The 20401-nt window shown below is 29.4% G+C and overlaps 1 protein-coding gene across 2 annotated transcripts in view; it reads left to right on the top strand.

The window, feature by feature from the left end:
- Positions 1 to 20401, top strand: part of LOC127286964 (uncharacterized) — a 65579-nt gene that overhangs the window by 13292 nt on the left and 31886 nt on the right. For both annotated transcript variants that reach the window (XM_051313641.1, XM_051313634.1), the window contains exon 2: positions 14716 to 14849. In XM_051313641.1, the coding sequence (XP_051169598.1) occupies positions 14716 to 14849 (134 nt within the window). The remainder of the gene's footprint in view (positions 1 to 14715; positions 14850 to 20401) is intronic.

Raw genomic sequence — 20401 nt, 5'->3', positions numbered from 1 at the left:
GACTTTAGCTCATACTATTGTTTTATAATAAAATAACTTGGATTTTTGGAATTATTAATTTTCGGAAAAATTATTTCGTAAATTTGGATTCGGAATATTTTTTTTTGGAAAATTATCTTTTCGGAAAATTTATTTCGGAAAAATGACCGGGAACGGAATTCCATATTATTCACTTTCTTTAAAATGAGTTTAAATATTCCTCAAAATATAACCAGAAAACACATAGTCATTCCCAAGTAGCACGATATATCAACTAGATGTCACGGTGATATCACCGGGGAATGTCACCGTGACATCAGGAAAATGTCAAAATGTCTGCCTTACTGTGATATCACACGGTGACATCGAGGTGATATCATGGTGACATCGAGGTGATATCTTGGTGACATCAAGGTGATATCACAGTCATATCATGGTGATATCATGGTGATATCACCGTGATATCATGTTGATATTTTACAGGGACTTAAAATTTTTTAAAAATTATTATTTTATTTTTTTTTATTATTTTTTTTTTTTTTTATTATTATTTTTTAAATTATTAAAAATTTTAAGTCCCTGTAAAATATCAACATGATATCACGGTGATATCACCATGATATCACCGTGATATGACTGTGATATCACCTTGATATCACCATGATATCACCTCGATGTCACCGTGTGATATCACCGTAAGGCGGACATTTTGACATTTTCCTGATGTCACGGTGACATTCCCCGGTGATATCACCGTGACATCTGGTTGATATATCGTGCTACTTGGGTTGATTTATTTTTGACAATATAATGTCAGCTTACTCGAAAAAGTTTACCATAAATGACCTGAACTTTCAAATCTCCAATGTTTACCAAATATGACCTGGACAGTTAAAAGGGACCTTACGTCCGAAAAAATTAATTTTTTTATTTATTGGTGATTTTGATAGAAAAAAGTTTTATTAGAATCACCAATCAAGAAAAAATCGATTTTTTCGGACGTAAGGTCCCTTTTAACTGTCCAAATCACAAATGTTGTTCAATTTCTCGAAATACTTGACGTTTAAATTATGAAAGTTGAATGTTTCCGAAAAAGTTACTTTTGGAAAATTTCCGGAAATTCAATATAGGGAACAAAATTTTAGAAAAAAAATTTACCTCAGATATATAAAATTCCCGGCTGAAAAACCTTGTAGAAGAAAATGTACAAGTTCTTGTACATGTTCATTAATGAACTTTTACATTTTCTTGTACATGTTCATGTAATGTTCTTGAACAAGTTCAGTATCTGAAATTGAGACATGTTCTTGTACCAGAACTTGTACAAGATCCTGAACAAGAAAATATACTTGTACAAGAAAATGTACATGTTCCTGTACATACTTTTTTTGTGCAGGTTTCATGTAAATTTTCTTGTACCAGATGTGGAACATGTTCTTGTACATGTTCCTTTATGTCTTTTAAATTAAAAATTAAAAACTTTAAAGGCTGCGCAGTAGTTTTCTTAAGCCTTTACAGCTGCGCAATAATTTTTAGCATGCATAAGTGAAGAATCTTAATAATTATAACTTATTAAAATTTCAAATTTTTTTCAAAAACATTTTTAAACAAATGTTCTTGTACAAGAACATAAACGTGTTCATGTAAAAGTGGATGTACATGAAACTTGCACAAAAAATATGTACAAGAACATATACATTTTCTTGTACAAGTATATTTTCGTATCCAGGATCTTGTACAAGTTCTGGTACAAGAACATGTCTCAATTCCGGATGCTGAACTTGTTCAAGAACATTACTTGAACATGTACAAGAAAATGTACAAGTTCATTAATGAACATGTACAAGAACTTGTACATTTTCCTCTACAAGGTTTTTCAGCCGGGTTTTGTCCACCGTGTTGGATCCAACAATGTGAATTTTTGAAAACTGACCTTGGACTCATAATCAGCAACCCAAATAAACCCACGAGTAGTCATTTTCGATAATTTATCTCAGACTTATAAAATTTTGACTGTCATATTGGATCCGCGATTTTGAACTTTTAAAAACTGACACCTGGATTTGTAATCACGTAGTGTTGCATTCGATCGATACGAAACGAGTAATTCGACAAACGAGTTCGAGTTCGAGATTAATTTGATTTGAAAATTGAAAAAGACAATTTAATCAATATATTCACGTTTTTAATAAAAATAGCAACATTTGAGTATTAAAAATTAAAGAATTACACAGCCCCACAAAAAAAAAGTGTCATGTACTTTTGACCGGAATACACTAACCCTATGTATTTTGACGCGCTGAACACGAATCCGCAGTCCGTTTTGCTCCATCACGTCAGGATTTTTTTCTAACCTCAAAAAACATATCCAATTTTGAGAAGTAGGCGATTTTTTTAAAAATTGATGTATTAACTTCAAACTTGGTATCTGGGGGTTTTTTGTGTCGCTGATTACGAATCTGAAGTTAGATTTTCAAAATCCAAAATGGCGGATCCAATATGGCGGACGAATTTTGAAAAAAATTTTAAGATTTACTTCAAACTTGGTATCTAGGGGTTTTTTGGGTCGCTGCCCAGCAAACACGTTCTATAAATGTTCTATAACAGTGATGTCACAGTTTTACAGAACAGTTGTTACAAGTTGGTTACGAATCTGTTATATAACCTCATTGTCATTGAATTCTAGAACATTGTTACAAAAGAGTGACAGAACTGTTCTATATTATGATAACGTCACAGTTCTATAACAATGTTATGTAACATGTCTATAACACGACAGTCACAAATGATCTGCAAGTGATGTTCCAACGTAGTTCTAGAACTGTGTAGGAACAATGTTATGTAGCTGTCCTTTGTCTTAAATATATATAAAGTATATAATATAATAATAATAATATATAAAGTCAAATCAAATTAACTCGATATAAACATTTACATTTAATTTTTTAATGACATAAGAATGTGTTAAATATAAATTATATAACTTAATAACAACTTTATTATGCACCACAATAGTACAGGGTGTCCTAAAATTTTAGGGATGTCTGGATATCTCGTAATAATAGCCTTTTTGACAAAAAAATTTAAAAATTTGTTCAGAATAGCAAAATATGTTAAAATGTGCACTTTGATTTTGTTATTCTGAACAATCTTTCATTTAAGTTTCTTTTTCTCAAAAATAAGATCGTTACAAAATACCCAAATGTCTTGGAAATTTCGGAACAACATGTATAACAACACTAGATCGTTGTTACATTATACTGTTCTTCTCATTTAAAGAACTATGATACATATTCATACTGAAACAATGTTATGTCACAAATATAGATTTTTGTTCCTACACTGTGATACGTTTACGTAACACATATATAGAGGCATTCTTTGTCAACGCGGACACCCCTCTCGCCCAAATTCTTTTCATTTTAAATTCATGTTTAATGGCTTAAATTTTAGTTAAAGGAATATACTTTTGAAATCTGAGTGGCAAATATCCAAAAACAAAATATAGGATCCAATATAAAGGTTATTCTTTAAATTTACCAATAAAAAGTTACTCTAATTCATTTTGAACAATCCAAAAAGTAATGCTTGAGGCCTTTTTAGCCCTTTGTATTTGGAAATATGCCACTCAGATTTCAAAAGTATATTCCTTTAACTAAAATTTAAGCCATTAAACATGAATTTAAAATGAAAAGAATTTGGGCGAGAGGGGGGTGTCCGCGTTGACAAAAAATGCCTCATAATATTTTTTTATCCCTGTTACGTAATTTAGTTATGTAACAAATACAGAACTCTGTTCCTTACTGGTTACATACCACTTTTCATAGTTGTTACAACACAGTTCTAGAACTGTTACAAATGACTTTGTAACCGCGTTCTAGATTTGTTACATATCTGAACATACCTGCTGAGTACGACGTTTTGCGTAACCAGTGACTCACACGTTCTTAACCAGTTACAGAACATGTTCTCAAGAAATTTGTAACAGTTCTAGAACAGATATATAACAGTGTTTGCTGGGTGATTACGAATCTGATGTCAGATTTCAAAAATTCAAAATGGCATATCCAACATGGACTTCTATCGGCCACATTAGATACGCCATTATCAATTTTTGAAAATTGACATCAGATTCGTAATCAACGACCCAAAAAACCCCTAGATATCAAGTTTGAAGTAAATCTTAAAATTTTTTCAAAATTCATCCGCCATATTGGATCCGCCATTTTGGATTTTGAAAATCTAACTTCAGATTCGTAATCAGCGACACAAAAAACCCCCAGATACCAAGTTTGAAGTTAATACATCAATTTTTAAAAAAATCGCCTACTTCTCAAAATTGGATATGTTTTTTGAGGTTAGAAAAAAATCCTGACGTGATGGAGCAAAACGGACTTCGGATTCGTGTTCAGCGCGTCAAAATACATAGGGTTAGGGTATTCCGGTCAAAAGTACAAGACACTTTTTTTTGTGGGGCTGTGTTATTTGACTTCATTAAAAAAAATTAGTTACTTTAAGAAAACTGTCTTATAAAAATAATATAATTTTTTATTTTAATGTGTTATTCAACAACTTTGTAAGTATATAATCTTTAAATAAGTTTTATTTTTTAATATTTGTCAAATTGAGTTTTAACCTTACTTTAACTTATTATTTATATATATATATATATTATTTACAAAAGTTTAAAACTTTAATTGTTTTAAGAAAATGTTTAAAACTTTTAATCTTTTATATGAGGCAAAATTCCTGAAATTTCCGAACAAAAAATTAAAAGTTCTCGAATTTAATCCATACTTTTTTAAAATGTTGTTATTGTTGGTGAAAGTCTAAAAATCAATTATTATTGAATTTAATAAAATAGTTTTTGAATTACAACGTTTTTAATTTTAGACTTTTGAAAAAAAAAATTTTTTCAATGTACAATATTTATAAGTAGAATGCATAAAAGTTAACATATATATATATATATATAATGATTTTTAAAGCTTTTTTGACGGGCTACACGCTGTTAATAAAATTTTTTTTTATATAACATTTGACCTTGAAATTCAAGGTCAAAATGTTAATTTACGTTTATCTCAAAATCGGATTTTTTAAAATTATTTTTAACTATCTCAATCGAAAGCTTGACTAATTTCCTACAAAACATGTAATTTTCAGAGTGGGATCTTTTAAAGTTTTTGAGATATTAATTAATTCATTAATTAATGTTTATAACAAATGAAATATTTTACAAACGAATAAAGTTACCGTAATTCTGAAGTTAGCAATTGAAACTTAACGCAATTCCGCATCCAACGAGCCCTGTATGAAGTATTTTGGATAAGTAGATTGTTAATAAATAATTAGTTAACATTGCAATTGTTTATTAACAATCTACTTATCCAAAATACTTCATATAGGGCTCGTTGGATGCGGAATTAGCTTAACTTTCAATTGGTTAGTTTAGATGTACGATAACTTTATTTGTTTGTAAGATATTTCATTTTTTATTGTTATTTAACTAAAAATGAACAAAAATACTTCATATAGGGCTTTTGGATGCTTGTTGTTAGTGAAAAATAAAATATTTTACAAACAAATAAAGTTATGGTAATTCTGAACTTACCAATTGAAAGTTAAGCTAATTCCGCATCCAACGAGCCCTATATGAAGTATTTTGGATAAGTAGATTGTTAATAAACAATTACAATGTTAACTAATTGTTTATTAACAATCTACTTATCCAAAATACTTCATACAGGGCTCGTTGGATGCGGAATTACGTTAAGTTTCAATTGCTAACTTCAGAATTACGGTCACTTTATTCGTTTGTAAAATATTTCATTTGTTATAAACATTAATTAATGAATTAATTAATATCACAAAAACTTTAAAAGATCCCACTCTGAAAATTAAATGTTTTGTAGGAAATTAGTCAAGCTTTCCCTTGAGATAGTTAAAAATAATTTTAAATAATCCGATTTTGACATAAACGTAAATTAACATATATATAATGATTTTTAAAGCTTTTTTGACGGGCTACACGCTGTTAATAAAAATTTTTTTTTAATAACATTTGACCTTGAAATTCAAGGTCAAAATGTTAATTTACGTTTATGTCAAAATCGGATTATTTAAAATTATTTTTAACTATCTCAAGGGAAAGCTTGACTAATTTCCTACAAAACATTTAATTTTCAGAGTGGGATCTTTTAAAGTTTTTGTGATATTAATTAATTCATTAATTAATGTTTATAACAAATGAAATATTTTACAAACGAATAAAGTGACCGTAATTCTGAAGTTAGCAATTGAAACTTAACGTAATTCCGCATCCAACGAGCCCTGTATGAAGTATTTTGGATAAGTAGATTGTTAATAAACAATTAGTTAACATTGTAATTGTTTATTAACAATCTACTTATCCAAAATACTTCATATAGGGCTCGTTGGATGCGGAATTAGCTTAACTTTCAATTGGTAAGTTCAGAATTACCATAACTTTATTTGTTTGTAAAATATTTTATTTTTCACTAACAACAAGCATCCAAAAGCCCTATATGAAGTATTTTTGTTCATTTTTAGTTAAATAACAATAAAAAATGAAATATCTTACAAACAAATAAAGTTATCGTACATCTAAACTAACCAATTGAAAGTTAAGCTAATTCCGCATCCAACGAGCCCTATATGAAGTATTTTGGATAAGTAGATTGTTAATAAACAATTGCAATGTTAACTAATTATTTATTAACAATCTACTTATCCAAAATACTTCATACAGGGCTCGTTGGATGCGGAATTGCGTTAAGTTTCAATTGCTAACTTCAGAATTACGGTAACTTTATTCGTTTGTAAAATATTTCATTTGTTATAAACATTAATTAATGAATTAATTAATATCTCAAAAACTTTAAAAGATCCCACTCTAAAAATTACATGTTTTGTAGGAAATTAGTCAAGCTTTCGATTGAGATAGTTAAAAATAATTTTAAAAAATCCGATTTTGAGATAAACGTAAATTAACATTTTGACCTTGAATTTCAAGGTCAAATGTTATTAAAAAAAATTTTTATTAACAGCGTGTAGCCCGTCAAAAAAGCTTTAAAAATCATTATATATATGTTAACTTTTATGCATTCTACTTATAAATATTGTACATTGAAAAAAAAAATTTTTTTTTCAAAAGTCAAAAATTAAAAACGTTGAAATTCAAAAACTATTTTATTAAATTCAATAATAATTGATTTTTAGACTTTCACCAACAATAACAACATTTTAGAAAAGTATGGATTTAAATAGAAAATAAAAAAATAGAACAAAAATAGAACAGGTTTTAACATTGATAAACTTATTTATTTTTAACTAAACCAATTAATTTCACTAAAAATCAAACTTAATTTTTAGAATTAATTTTTGATGCTAAGGAACAAGCATTTCAAGAGTTAAGACTTATTAAATGTGTTATTGAGTTATCAGACAATCTATTTCGATGTTTACGTATGACTAATGAACTTCGTGAAAATAGTCGCTCAGACGGAACGGATGTCGCAGGGGTGCAAAAGAAATCGCGTGCCATTTTTCCAAGGATTGGATAAAGTGATTGATTGTCTTTCCACCATTTCAGAATATCTGTATTATTTCCACAACGTTTTTGAGCTAAATATTGGACTAATTCTCGACGCCACTCTCTAGACTGAAGCGATGAATTTTTACGAGTGAAGTTTTTGATTCTTTCGTTTTGTTGGTTCAAAATCGACTGTTTCCGAGTCAGAATCGGATGCGTATAAGATATTGATATTAAACGTGTCTTGATCTGAATCTTTTGAGTTTTTCTTTTGCAAATTTTCTTTTTCAGTTATTGGACTCTACGAATAATTTATTAATCAATATATTGTAATATTTGTTGTCAAAGTCAAAATTGTCAAATGTCAAATAATTTCTCGAAGTTTATTTAATATTTTTAATATTTATTTATTAGTTATTAAATATTTTTTACGACTTATTGAATTGTTTTTTGTTTTTATTATAACATTTAACATTTAACTTACGTATAATTGTTTTATTTTAATAAGTAAAAATAGTGATATTTTTATTCATAATACCTTCGGCTTACAGTTGTCGGTTTGATAAATATTCTAAAATTTATGTCTCCAATTTATGCCTAGGATCAAGTATTAATATAGCGCAATAAATCCAGTGACTCTTGTGATAATGTTTCAAAAGTTTTTCTATCGCAGCATCTAAAGAATCGATGAGGTTATAATCAACTCGAGTTTTAGAGGTTTTTTTAATTAATTTTATTTTTGCTTCTTCCAATTTATCGAGTAGAAGGTTGAATCCAACAATAACAAGTGGCAGAGTAGCATATTTTTCACCACTGAGTACTACCGACAAAACTTTAAAGTACTCCAAAAACTTGGCTGCCTCCTTTAAAAGTGACCACTTAAATTCGGTTATCAACCCTGGCGGATTCGATTTGCGTAATGTCTACTTAACTAAGCGGACTTTAGGTAGACATTAGGTAGACATGTAAAAAAACGTATAAAAAAGCTATTAATCGACTTATTATGATAAAAAAAAGTTGATAAAAGGGTAAATGAATGTTTATAGAGTAAATTCGTACAAAATTTGTAATTAATAAAGCAATAAATAATTAATAATGAATGGAAATGTGCGCGAGGTACCTGATCAGTTCAGCTGTACAATTATTTTCGTGCTATTTTCATGAAAAGAATATAAATTAACTGCAAAAACAATTGATATTTATAAAAAAGTGTAAAATTGATTTAATTTTATTGTTTGCAATACGAATTATTAAATAATAATTAAGTTTTTATCAAATGTGAATAGTGTTGTGAAAACCTGTGAAAACTAATGAGTTACTACATTACCGATCGCATATGATAATAAAAAGTTCTCGATGAGTGTAACAAACAAGCTGCAATCATGTCCGTAATTTTGGACGAGAAACAATTATGAAATCAATAATTATTTGTATAACTTTATTCTGCATTTTAAAATTCACTTTTTATTTTCTTTCAAAGCAAAAGCTTGGAAGAAAACATGCTCGCACTGTATTGTAAAAACTGGTGGCGCCATCTCTCATATGCGATCGGTAATGTAGTAACTCATTAGTTTTCACAGGTTTTCACAACACTATTCACATTTGATAAAAACTTAATTATTATTTAATAATTCGTATTGCAAACAATAAAATTAAATCAATTTTACACTTTTTTATAAATATCAATTGTTTTTGCAGTTAATTTATATTCTTTTCATGAAAATAGCACGAAAATAATTGTACAGCTGAACTGATCAGGTACCTCGCGCACATTTCCATTCATTATTAATTATTTATTGCTTTATTAATTACAAATTTTGTACGAATTTACTCTATAAACATTCATTTACCCTTTTATCAACTTTTTTTTATCATAATAAGTCGATTAATAGCTTTTTTATACGTTTTTTTACATGTCTACCTAATGTCTACCTAAAGTCCGCTTAGTTAAGTAGACATTACGCAAATCGAATCCGCCAGGGAATAAGTGATTCAAAGATATGTTATTCGCGCATAAAATAGTTATTGCAGGTTCCATATTAAGTGCTAGCATTAACATGTCATAAGTTGAATTCCACCTTGTGGAAACATCAACATTCGGTGCTAACATCGTAATATCACAAATGGTGCAGCAACTTTCCAATTTGTTCCGCCATTGTTCCGAATTTTTTAAGCGATTGAATAAAGAACGTAGTGTTGAGAGCGGGGATATTGTCCCTTTTTCTTCTGAATAAAAATCTTGTTCAGAATTTTTTTCTTCATCCTCGTCATGATCACTCTCATTCTCTTCATCAATATCATAATTTTTTTAAATGGACAGCATTGTTTGTGCTCCTAAATTTAAAATATGTGCGTAACAGCGATAATGTTTATCAACAGGATTGAATCCGTTTATTAATTTAGCCAATTCTTGTATGAACGTTGTTTTAGCTGCTGCGTTGTCCATTGTTATACCTTGGGCCGCCGTTGCGCTCCCGGCTTCAGAATACGGCGCCTGTAGCCCACTGCATGTCGTAAAAGGCGAGTAAAAGGGGTGAGGAGGATGTACCCATCTAGCTAAGTACCGCTTTGACAGAGACGCTGAGATGGGACATTACCGATGATGTATGAACGCACTACGCCTGCCAGGTGTTCACTATGTGAAATAGGACCCTCCCCGTTCAAGGTGTCCGTGGAAGTCCGGCCGGTGAACTTGTCTTCCCGTATCCCATCGCGTGTCGTACGAGGCGAATAAGGAGGGAAAATTGAACGCAGTACGCCTCCTCGTCCGGAGGCAGGGTGAGACCGTTTTGGTTTTAGACTGCGGTCTGACACTTCGTTCCGGGAGCGGATGTTCCACGTGGTCCCCCGTTGGAAGTGCAGGATTCTTGTCCTCGCTAACTCACGCCCACTCCTGTTGGGGTGTTATCGGGTTCAAGATGAATGTTACTAACCGTTCCGCCATTTCATTAGGCACCCTACTGTATGAGTGTGTGTGTGTGACCTACCAGACCATCGGTGGGTGGAGCTTAGCTCGGAGACGGAACCTCCACAAGGTCCCCGCTAGGTACTTTGATTCCCTTCTTCCGCTCAAGTTCTACTTGCACGGGCGAAGGGAATCAATGCATACTTTCTCCTCCTGGAAAGGCACCCGGTCTTCTTCGCCGTTTTGGTTCTTAAGGACCTTACAACGGCTATTTTTTCCGCCTCTTTCCCCATGGTGCATCGTTAGCGAAGCGGCTTGCCAAATCGCCGCCGTTTCAACATGTCAATAATTTTTTCGTTAGGGGGTAGATATGCTTATTTTAAGATAGGGAGTTATAGTCCTTAAAGACCCAGGCATCCCAGTCGGCCTTGAGCACGACGATAAGCGCAATTCTGTTATACCTTGGAGCTTGTTAACTACTTGATGTTTTAGTAGCGTATTGAAGAAAATTTGAGCAATGTCGAAACCTGAGTGTTGACCATTAGAAGGGACAAAATCTATTACGAATGACTGTAAGATCCAGTCCTCATCGATAAAATGCCCAGTTATTTCAAAATAAGATCGATGAGCAAGGGATGTCCAACCGTCGATGTTGTAGGAGATTTTAGAAGAACTGGTTTTCAAAATATCCATGATAATTCCCTGTTTCTCCTCGACACTTTGAGAAATCAATGATTTTAATTCATTTCGAAGTGGAAGTTTTATATCAGATTTGATGTATTAAAACAGGTCTTGCATCATTCATCCTCAAAAAATGAATACGTCAAATACATTTTTGAAACACAGTTGACTATCTTCTTTTGACAAACTTTTATAATTTTTTAATAGTTTTAATTTAATTTAATTTTTAAAAATTTTAATTTAATTAAATTTTAATTTTTTACACATATTTTATTTTTACTATTAACTCCTTCGCAGTGTAGCAAAAATAAAGCTTCAGTGCTCCGTATGTGGGAAAAAATTTTTTTTAAAAAAGTGATATTAAAAAAAACCGAAAACCTAAGAATACCCATTGACAAGTTTATCGTATTGTTAAAATAATCAAGTAATTAATTATTAAAATAATTAAGTAAACGACCACACATTATACATTTTCCAAATTTGGATCCGTTTTCAAGCGAATATTTGAAATAATTATTTAGAGGCTTGCCTCCATTTCTTCTTCTCTTACTTTTAAAAGTAGTTTGAATTGTTTCATTATCTTTGAAGAATCATTATCTTCATTTTCTGGTGGAATAAAATCGTCAGGTGCTTTCCTTTTTGACATTTTTCAAGAAACGTTTCGAAACTATGAAAAATATTTTGACATCTTTGAAATTTGAACGATTCAAAACACGAACAAAACAAAACACAGATAGAGAAAATCGGATCACTACAAATAGATGATTGAGAATAGAAACGAGCGAGTACATCGAGAAATCTCGACTCAAATGCAACTCTAGTAATCAGCTACTTCAAAAACACTAGATAAGAGATTTTCAAAACCTTAGCTTAACTTTATTTTATAGTTTGCATTTTTTGCTGCAAATCCCCTGGCGATTTTGATTTACCGAAAGTTAACCCAGCTGGGTTAAGTTTCTGTTAATTTTAGGTTATCCTTTGGTTTCTTCAAAAAGACTTGATAAATCGACTAAATATGAAAGAAAAATGCATTTTGAGGGTTAAATGGATGTTTATAGATTTGATTCTTATCAAAATTACAATAAAATAATGTAATAAATAATGATTTATTAAAGATAAATTTTGGCCTATGAATTCTCATATAGTATTCAATGGACTTTGTTCAAAGTTTACATTAATCAATATAATTTAAACAAAAAATAGGTTTATATATTTATAAAGAAATATAAAGTACATCAATTTCAATTATTATTAGTACTAATTAGTTAAAAATAATTAGTATTAACTTTTGAACTAAGCTAAAATCAAGCTTTTAATTTTTTCATTACCGTATGCGGTCGGTAAGGTCGTTTCTTTCAACTATTCAAGCAATATTAAAATTCAACAAAATCTTTGGCATTTGATTATCGCCGTACAAAAACGGCACTGAACGTGAAAATGATAAACATTGATTTTATAATTTTAAAACGATCGCGTTTTTGCATAGATTCGAAAAATCTTTTGGATTTAGGAAATTTATAAGATAAAAAATCTTGGTACGTTGGCCGATTTTATAAAAAGTGTTCATAATTAGAGAAAATAGTGTTTTAAAATCAATGTTTATTATTTTCACGTTCAGTGCCGTTTTTGTAGGGCGATAATCAAATGCCAAAGATTTTCTCTATTAACGGTGTTCCGTAATGGCAAGCAGTGGTTGTCTTTTAAAAATGAGGTACATTTAATTTCAAAAATTTTCTCCCAATTCGGACAGAAATGGCAAAATCGGAAAAAATACCAGTTATCCTGAGTTTGTATACTTTCATTTGCCTCCAAGAAATTAAAGATTTATTCACATATAAAACGACAGGAAGTAAAATAGGAAGAGTATAAATATTTGCTTAGTACTCAAATTGACCGTCTGGAGCAGCACCTAACGGCTACAAAAAAATTTTTATTTTACTTTCTGACGCCGTTTATCGTACTGAATTTTTAATTTCTTGTGCGTAAATGAAAGTACAACATTTCAGGATAACTGGTATTTTTTCGATTTTTCCGTTTCTATCCGAGTTGAGAGAAAAATCCTCTTTAAATTAAATGCACCTACGAGGAGCCAATTTTTGAAAGACCGCTTGCCATTGCGGAACACCATTAATCAATGAACAAAAAATAGGTTTATATTTATAAAAAGTACAAAGTACATTAATTTCAATTATTATAAGTTCTAAGTATAGTTAAAAATAATTATTATTTTGTTGAATTTTAATATTGCCTAAAAAGTTGAAAGAAACTACCATACCGACCGAATACGGTAATGAAAAATTAAAAGCTTGATTTTAGCTTAGTTCAAAAGTTAATAATAATTATTTTTAACTAATTAGTACTAATAATAATTGAAATTGATGTACTTTATATTTCTTTATAAATATATAAACCTATTTTTTGTTTAAATTATATTGATTAATGTAAACTTTGAAAAAAGTCCATTGAATACTATATGAGAATTCATAGGCCAAAATTTATCTTTAATAAATCATTATTTATTACATTATTTTATTGTAATTTTGATAAGAATCAAATCTATAAACATCCATTTAACCCTCAAAATGCATTTTTCTTTCATATTTAGTCGATTTATTAAGTCTTTTTGAAGAAATCAAAAGATAACCTAAAATTAACCGAAACTTAAGCCAGCTGTGTTAAGTTTCGGTAAATCAAAATCGCCAGGCTCTCACTGCAAACTTTTTTTCTGGGAATTAACTGAATAAATTTAACATTATTTGAAAATGATAATGTTACTCTTCTTCAAACAAAGCGTATTTGTATATTTTAACGATAAAAATTTTATTTTTTGATTTTGGTTGAGATTTGAGAATAGTTGAGTGCACGGGCCAAAATCGGACATCTTACTTCAAAGGCCTGTAACGTCACCATTTTGTAATATTTTTAATTAAAAAAATTATTATAAATAGCTTATATTGTACACTTTAAGGTATGCTTTATTGTTATTCTGGATGATAGGGAACAAACAGAAAGGTGGATGAAGAAATTAGAAAGCATAAAAAAGGAAAGAATGAAGGGAAATAATTTAATCGAATCGAGAGTAGAAAAAGTTTTTCTTTGACAAAGTCAAAAAAACAAATAGAAAGGAAGCCTGGCCTTGGCGGATTGGTTCAAGCGTATTTTGAGCGATTTCGCTTAGAAATCGCTTAACTTCGCTTAGAGTGAAAATTTACCGATAAATTGTTTAAAAAAATTATATAAAAGTGAAAAGTAAAGGTAAATTAGTGTTTATATATATGATTTGTGGAAAAATTGTGATAACCCTAGCGGATTGTATGCGATGCGAATGCTCCATGAGATTCGCAGAAAATTCGTGGAACACGAGGTTGAGATTGAAATTCTGTCTAAAATGGATAAAAAATGATTAATCGATCAAAATACGCTTGAACCAATTCACCAGAGGGCATTGGCGAATATTCAGTTTAATTTAAGTTAAGATTGCGTTTATAATTAAGTTTCAATGTTTGTATTTAGTATATAATAAAAATTTGTAGTCGATATCTGATATATTTAAATCTTAAAATGACATACATGTTTTTATCCAATTTTTGTTTAACAGATGGATTACCTTTGCAAAATTTACCTAATCTTCCTGGCTACATTTCTGTATATATTAGACACGACAATCAGCCGCTAATAGAGATAAACCCTAACCTAGCAGAAGCCTTTCAAGAAAAAGTAAATTATTTCCAGGTAAATATCAGAAAATTCCTAATATACCGTGGATGTACCAGTTACCGTCCATGTCCCAGTTTCCGTCCATTTTACAAATATCTCGTATAGTAATTTAAATTATTTTTTAACAATAATTTATTCCTTTTGGCACACAATCGACTTATTAGTTTAAGTAAACAAAAAAAAGAAAATAATTTTTTTATAAATGTTATTTTGAAAATTAAACTGGACGGAAACTAGGTCTTAGGTGGACGGTAACTGGGACATCCACGGTATTACTGAGGTTAATGGTAGGGGATTCTTAAGTAATAAAAAATTAGTAGGGATAATCTGCAAAGAAAATTGTGGATCATGCTACATTTTAATCTATAAATTATAAAAAATATAGTAAATATACCCAAGTAGAAATGTCCGTAGCTCGCCGTAATTAAACACCAGCATGGTACTGATCCAATACTGGCCATCGGTATTGACTTTCAGCACTGTCAGTGTACTGACTTATACACCGAATCAGTATTATATCAGAGGTAAAAAAATATTAAAACCAGTACTAGCCGTACACTGACATTCACAACGAATCAGTACTATGTCGGTGTCAAAAAATCATTAAATGAAAAAGTCTTTAAATTATTCCAATAGGTAGAAAACGATGATTTTTTTATTAAAAAATATATGTATTAATTTCTTTCTAATACATTCTCTCAAAATTTTTGTTGTATATATATATATATATATATATATATATATATATGTATATGTATTGTATATGTATATATATATATATATATATATATATTCTTTCAAATAAAAGACTTTATCAAAAAAAAATTTATTTTTTTTGCAAAAATCATCGACAAAATAAGAGGGATACTTTCTTTTCATTTTGAAAATATTTTCAAGACTGGATTTTTATTTTCCGGTGGTAACTACCCCTAAAAAGTATTTTGTCGTTAAAATAATACTGTTTCACGATTTTAACTTCATTTTGACAGGCAAATAAGGAACGTTTGGGTCCTGAGAAATCATCGCCATACTCTTCATATTTTGTTTGTAGGGTGAATTGGGGTAAACAATCCCTAAAAACATATTATTTCAAATAATAGACTATATCAGAAAAAAAAATTATTTCTTCTGCAAAAATCAGCTACAAAATAAGAGAGATACTTTTTTTTCATTTAAATTTTTTTTAATTTTTAGGGGTAGTTACCCCCTAAAAATAAAGTTCGAGATTTCAAAATATTTTCAAAATGAAAAGAAAGTATCCCTCTTATTTTGTAGATGATTTTTGCAGAAGAAATAAATTTTTTTTTCTGATATAGTCTATTATTTAAAGTAATATTTTTTTAAGGATTGTTTACCCCAATTCACCCTACAAACAAAATATGAAGAGTATGGCGATGATTTCTCAGGACCCAAACGTTCTTAATTTGCATTTTAAAGTGAATTTTAAATCATGGAATTTAGTATTCCTACGTAGCACCGAATATTTAATAAATATTTATTTTCAATGTTCGCAGTATTTAGAATAAAGGTTAAGTAAAGCTTCTGTAAATATTTAAATGTCCACACTTCAGAAAATGTTTAGCGCGAACCTTGAGTGAAGCTTGAAATTAAATATTCGTTAAAGGTTCAAGTCGAAACTTGAGTGAAGCTTTAAATTAAATATTCGTTAAATGTTCAGCTCGAACCTTGATTGAAGATTTAAATTTAATATACATTAAAGGTTCGGCTCGAAACTTGATTGAAGCTTGAAAAAAATATTCGTTAAATGTTCGCTCAGATAACTGGGTTTTAAAATTATTATTTTATTATAATTTATTATTATTATTAATTTGAATCAGTTTAATAAATAAATTAATTTAAGAAATTTTAGTTTTCAAAAATGAAAAAAAAAATTTCTTAAATTTAGGGACTCATACTTTAATTAATAATTTTTTAAAGACTTTAAATAACGAAATTAATTTTGAAAATAAATTTGGGAGGACAGGGGATTGAACACGAGTTCGACGAAGGCAAACGCAATACCTAACCAACCGATCTATACGAGCAACTATGATTGTATATATGAGGCACTCCACGTCAAGTGATCCGGGTCTAAATTTTAATTACCTGGGATCAGGTTTAAAGTTTGCTTAAACTTTAGTCCTACTAGATACAACTTCAAGTACCAAAGATTATTAATTTATTTAAACAATTGTAAAAAGTGGAGGGAGTCAAAGTTTTAATTTTTTGCTCTACATCGTATATTTCAAAAATCTGCAATTCCATTAAAACATAACAAAAGAATGTTTATTATATATGAATTTTTTTGCATTTTTTACGCACTTTCTAATGGTATAGACAATTTTTTGAAAAAAACTTTTTTTGACCTTGAAAAAATAAAATTAAAAATAAAATTTTGATTTTTGAAAAAAAGACATCTTTTTTTAATTTTTTTTTTCATAAAGTTAAGATAATTTCCAAAAAAAAATATATAGGGCAAAAAGTGGGACGAGAACTTTTAAAGGGTCAAATTTAGCGATGATTTCTGCGGTGCGACATTGTCGTGCCCTGACAGTGTTTGCTTAATTTTGATATACGACAATGACAATGTCGCACCGCAGAAATCATCGCTAAATTTGACCCTTTAAAAGTTCTCGTCCCACTTTTTGCCCTATATATTTTTTTTGGATATTATCTTAACTTTATGAAAAAAAATAAAAAAGTTAAAAAAAGATGTCTTTTTTTCAAAAATCAAAATTTTATTTTTAATTTTATTTTTTCAAGGTCAAAAAAATTTTTTTTCGAAAAATTGTTTATACCATTAGAAAGTGCGTAAAAAATGCAAAAAAATTCATATATAATAAACATTCTTTTGTTATGTTTTAAAGGAATTGCAGATTTTTGAAATATACGATGTAGAGCAAAAAATTAAAACTTTGACTCCCTCCACTTTTTACAATTGTTTAAATAAATTAATAATCTTTGGTACTTGTAGTTGTATCTAGTAGGACTAAAGTTTAAGCAAACTTTAAACCTGATCCCAGGTAATTAAAATTTAGACCCGGATCACTTGACGTGGAGTGCCTCATATATGTCATTTATTTACGAAATAAAAAAACTGATATTTATAAGATAGTACCAAAAGTCTTTTTGCCCTATGTTCCTTTTTTATTTGAAAAAACATCTACAAATCTAAATAATTATAATGTAATTGCTGTCCCAACTAATAACAATAATATGAGTCATGAACTCATTATTAAAGGGAAAGATAAAAATAAAAAATCTGAGAACACTAATACTATTTACAAAATTAATTGCAAAAATTGCTCTGCTTCTTATGTTGGCCAGTCAAAATGGATGGTTGGGGTTCGTATTAATGAACATAGAATATCCTAGAATAATGTTATTGCTTCTCACAAAAATTTATTTAACCATGATTTTGAATGGGACAACTACCAAATACTTGATAGAGAAATTGATTATAACAAACGTTTGATATCTGAGATGATTCATATTAATTTGCAAAAGAAACCAATTAACAAAATGGAAGACACTCAAAATCTCAATAATAGTTACATTTATTTCCTCAACGATAAGAAGTCTGTTTAGCCACCTGTTTTGATGTGCACTGACAGCTCTCTTACTTGTATATATATATTTGTATTTTTGTTTACTGACGGTCCGTTGACCCCTTCATTATAAAATTGTCAAGCCACGTGCTTCTACTCAGTGTTTAGATAGATTAGCTATCGTACAGACGTCTCTTCCTCTCCAATTATTTCATCCTCAAATGAATTACTTGGAAGAAAAAATTTTCTTTTTTATTGGTAAAAAAACCTTTCTGTTAATACTGTACTTTTTAAATTATATATTGTAAAAAATTTTAATTATTCGTTAATAAAAATTTGTAGTTTCTGAAGAGGGCAGCGGTGCTGCTGAAACGTAAAAGGGAATAGTTTTGTTTTCTTTTGTTTGCCTTGACTCGGAGTGATCGTTATCTTCATGTTTTTTATTTAACTAATTTAGTTGAATGTTGTTATTCGGGGGTTTTCGGGGTCGCTGAATTAGAATCCGAGGTCAGAATATAAAAATACAAAATGGCGAATCCAATAAGGTGGACGATATTTTAAAAAATTACCATAGTTGCTAATCACCCTATGTAATGAGCGTTAACCCATATAGGACCGAACAAACTGTTCGACTAGTCAAACACTAGTTTTCACATTGCAAATAAAATATTAGAATATCATACAATATTATGCAACTACATTATTAACATCGACAAGTAGTTTACTTTCAAATTTTTAAAGAACCAAAATTAATAAACAATTACAATAATTATTCCACTTACATTTGTAAGTGCATCTGGAATTATAGTGTTTGACTATCGGAACAGCTGTCCAATACGGAATAATATAAAATTCTTTGGTGTAAGAATATGATAAGAAATCATGCAAAAATGTTCTTCCGTTTAATTATTTGCATTTTAATTCACATCAACTTCATTAACGTAATTAAAATAAATTAATATTATAAATTTTATGATTTTGATTACATTTTTATTTTCTAATTAATTTAATAAATTAATGATAATTATTAATAATTATTCACATTACGTATATATACTTAAGTACGTTAATAAAGTTAATGTGCATTAAAAAACATGATAAAGTCATAAATAACCAAGAAATAAAAAATTTAATAGAAGAATATGTTTGCATTGCTTTAATAATATTTTTTTATACTGCTGCATAATAATTCATCTATAAAATAAGAGGGATACCTTCTTTTCATTTTGAAAATATTTTGAAATCTCGAACTTTATTTTTAGGGGGTAACTACCCCTAAAAATTAAAAAAAATTTAAATGAAAAGAAAGTATCTCTCTTATTTTGTAGCTGATTTTTGCAGAAGAAATAAATTTTTTTTCTGATAAAGTATTTTATTTGAAATAATATGTTTTTAGGGATTGTTTACCCCAATTCACCCTACAAACAAAATATGAAGAGTATGGCGATGATTTCTCAGGACCCAAACGTTCTTAATTTGCCTGTCAAAATGAAGTTAAAATCGTGAAACAGTATTATTTTAACGACAAAATACTTTTTAGGGGTAGTTACCACCGGAAAATAAAAATCCAGTCTTGAAAATATTTTCAAAATGAAAAGAAAGTATCCTTCCTATTATATAGGGGGCCATTCATTAATTACGTAAGGACGATTTTGGCTAATTTTGACCCCCCCTACCCCCATGTAAGGATACATAAGATTTTTCGGACCCCCCCCCTCCCCCTTCTTACGTAAGTTTTTAACAATATTAATGTAATTAAAAAATTAATTACATCAATACAAATGGAAAATACTAGGCAAAATCTTACGTAAGATTAGCTTCTACCCCCCACCCCCCCACGTAAGACCATGTAGAGATTTTATAAACCCCCCTCCCCCTAAGGACCCTTACGTAATTAATGAATGGCCCCTAGACGATTTTTGCAGAAGAAATAAATTTGTTTGCTGATAAAGTCTTTTATTTGAAATAATATACTTAAAAGGGTTGTTTACCCCTATCTACCCCCTGGACAAATTTTTT

Source organism: Leptopilina boulardi, unplaced genomic scaffold (genome assembly GCF_019393585.1).
Source record: "Leptopilina boulardi isolate dan_hultmark-lab unplaced genomic scaffold, ZJU_Lbou_2.1 LbouV2_122, whole genome shotgun sequence".
In the NCBI taxonomy this organism is placed as follows: domain Eukaryota; kingdom Metazoa; phylum Arthropoda; class Insecta; order Hymenoptera; family Figitidae; genus Leptopilina; species Leptopilina boulardi.
This window is presented reverse-complemented; position numbering and strand designations above follow the sequence as displayed.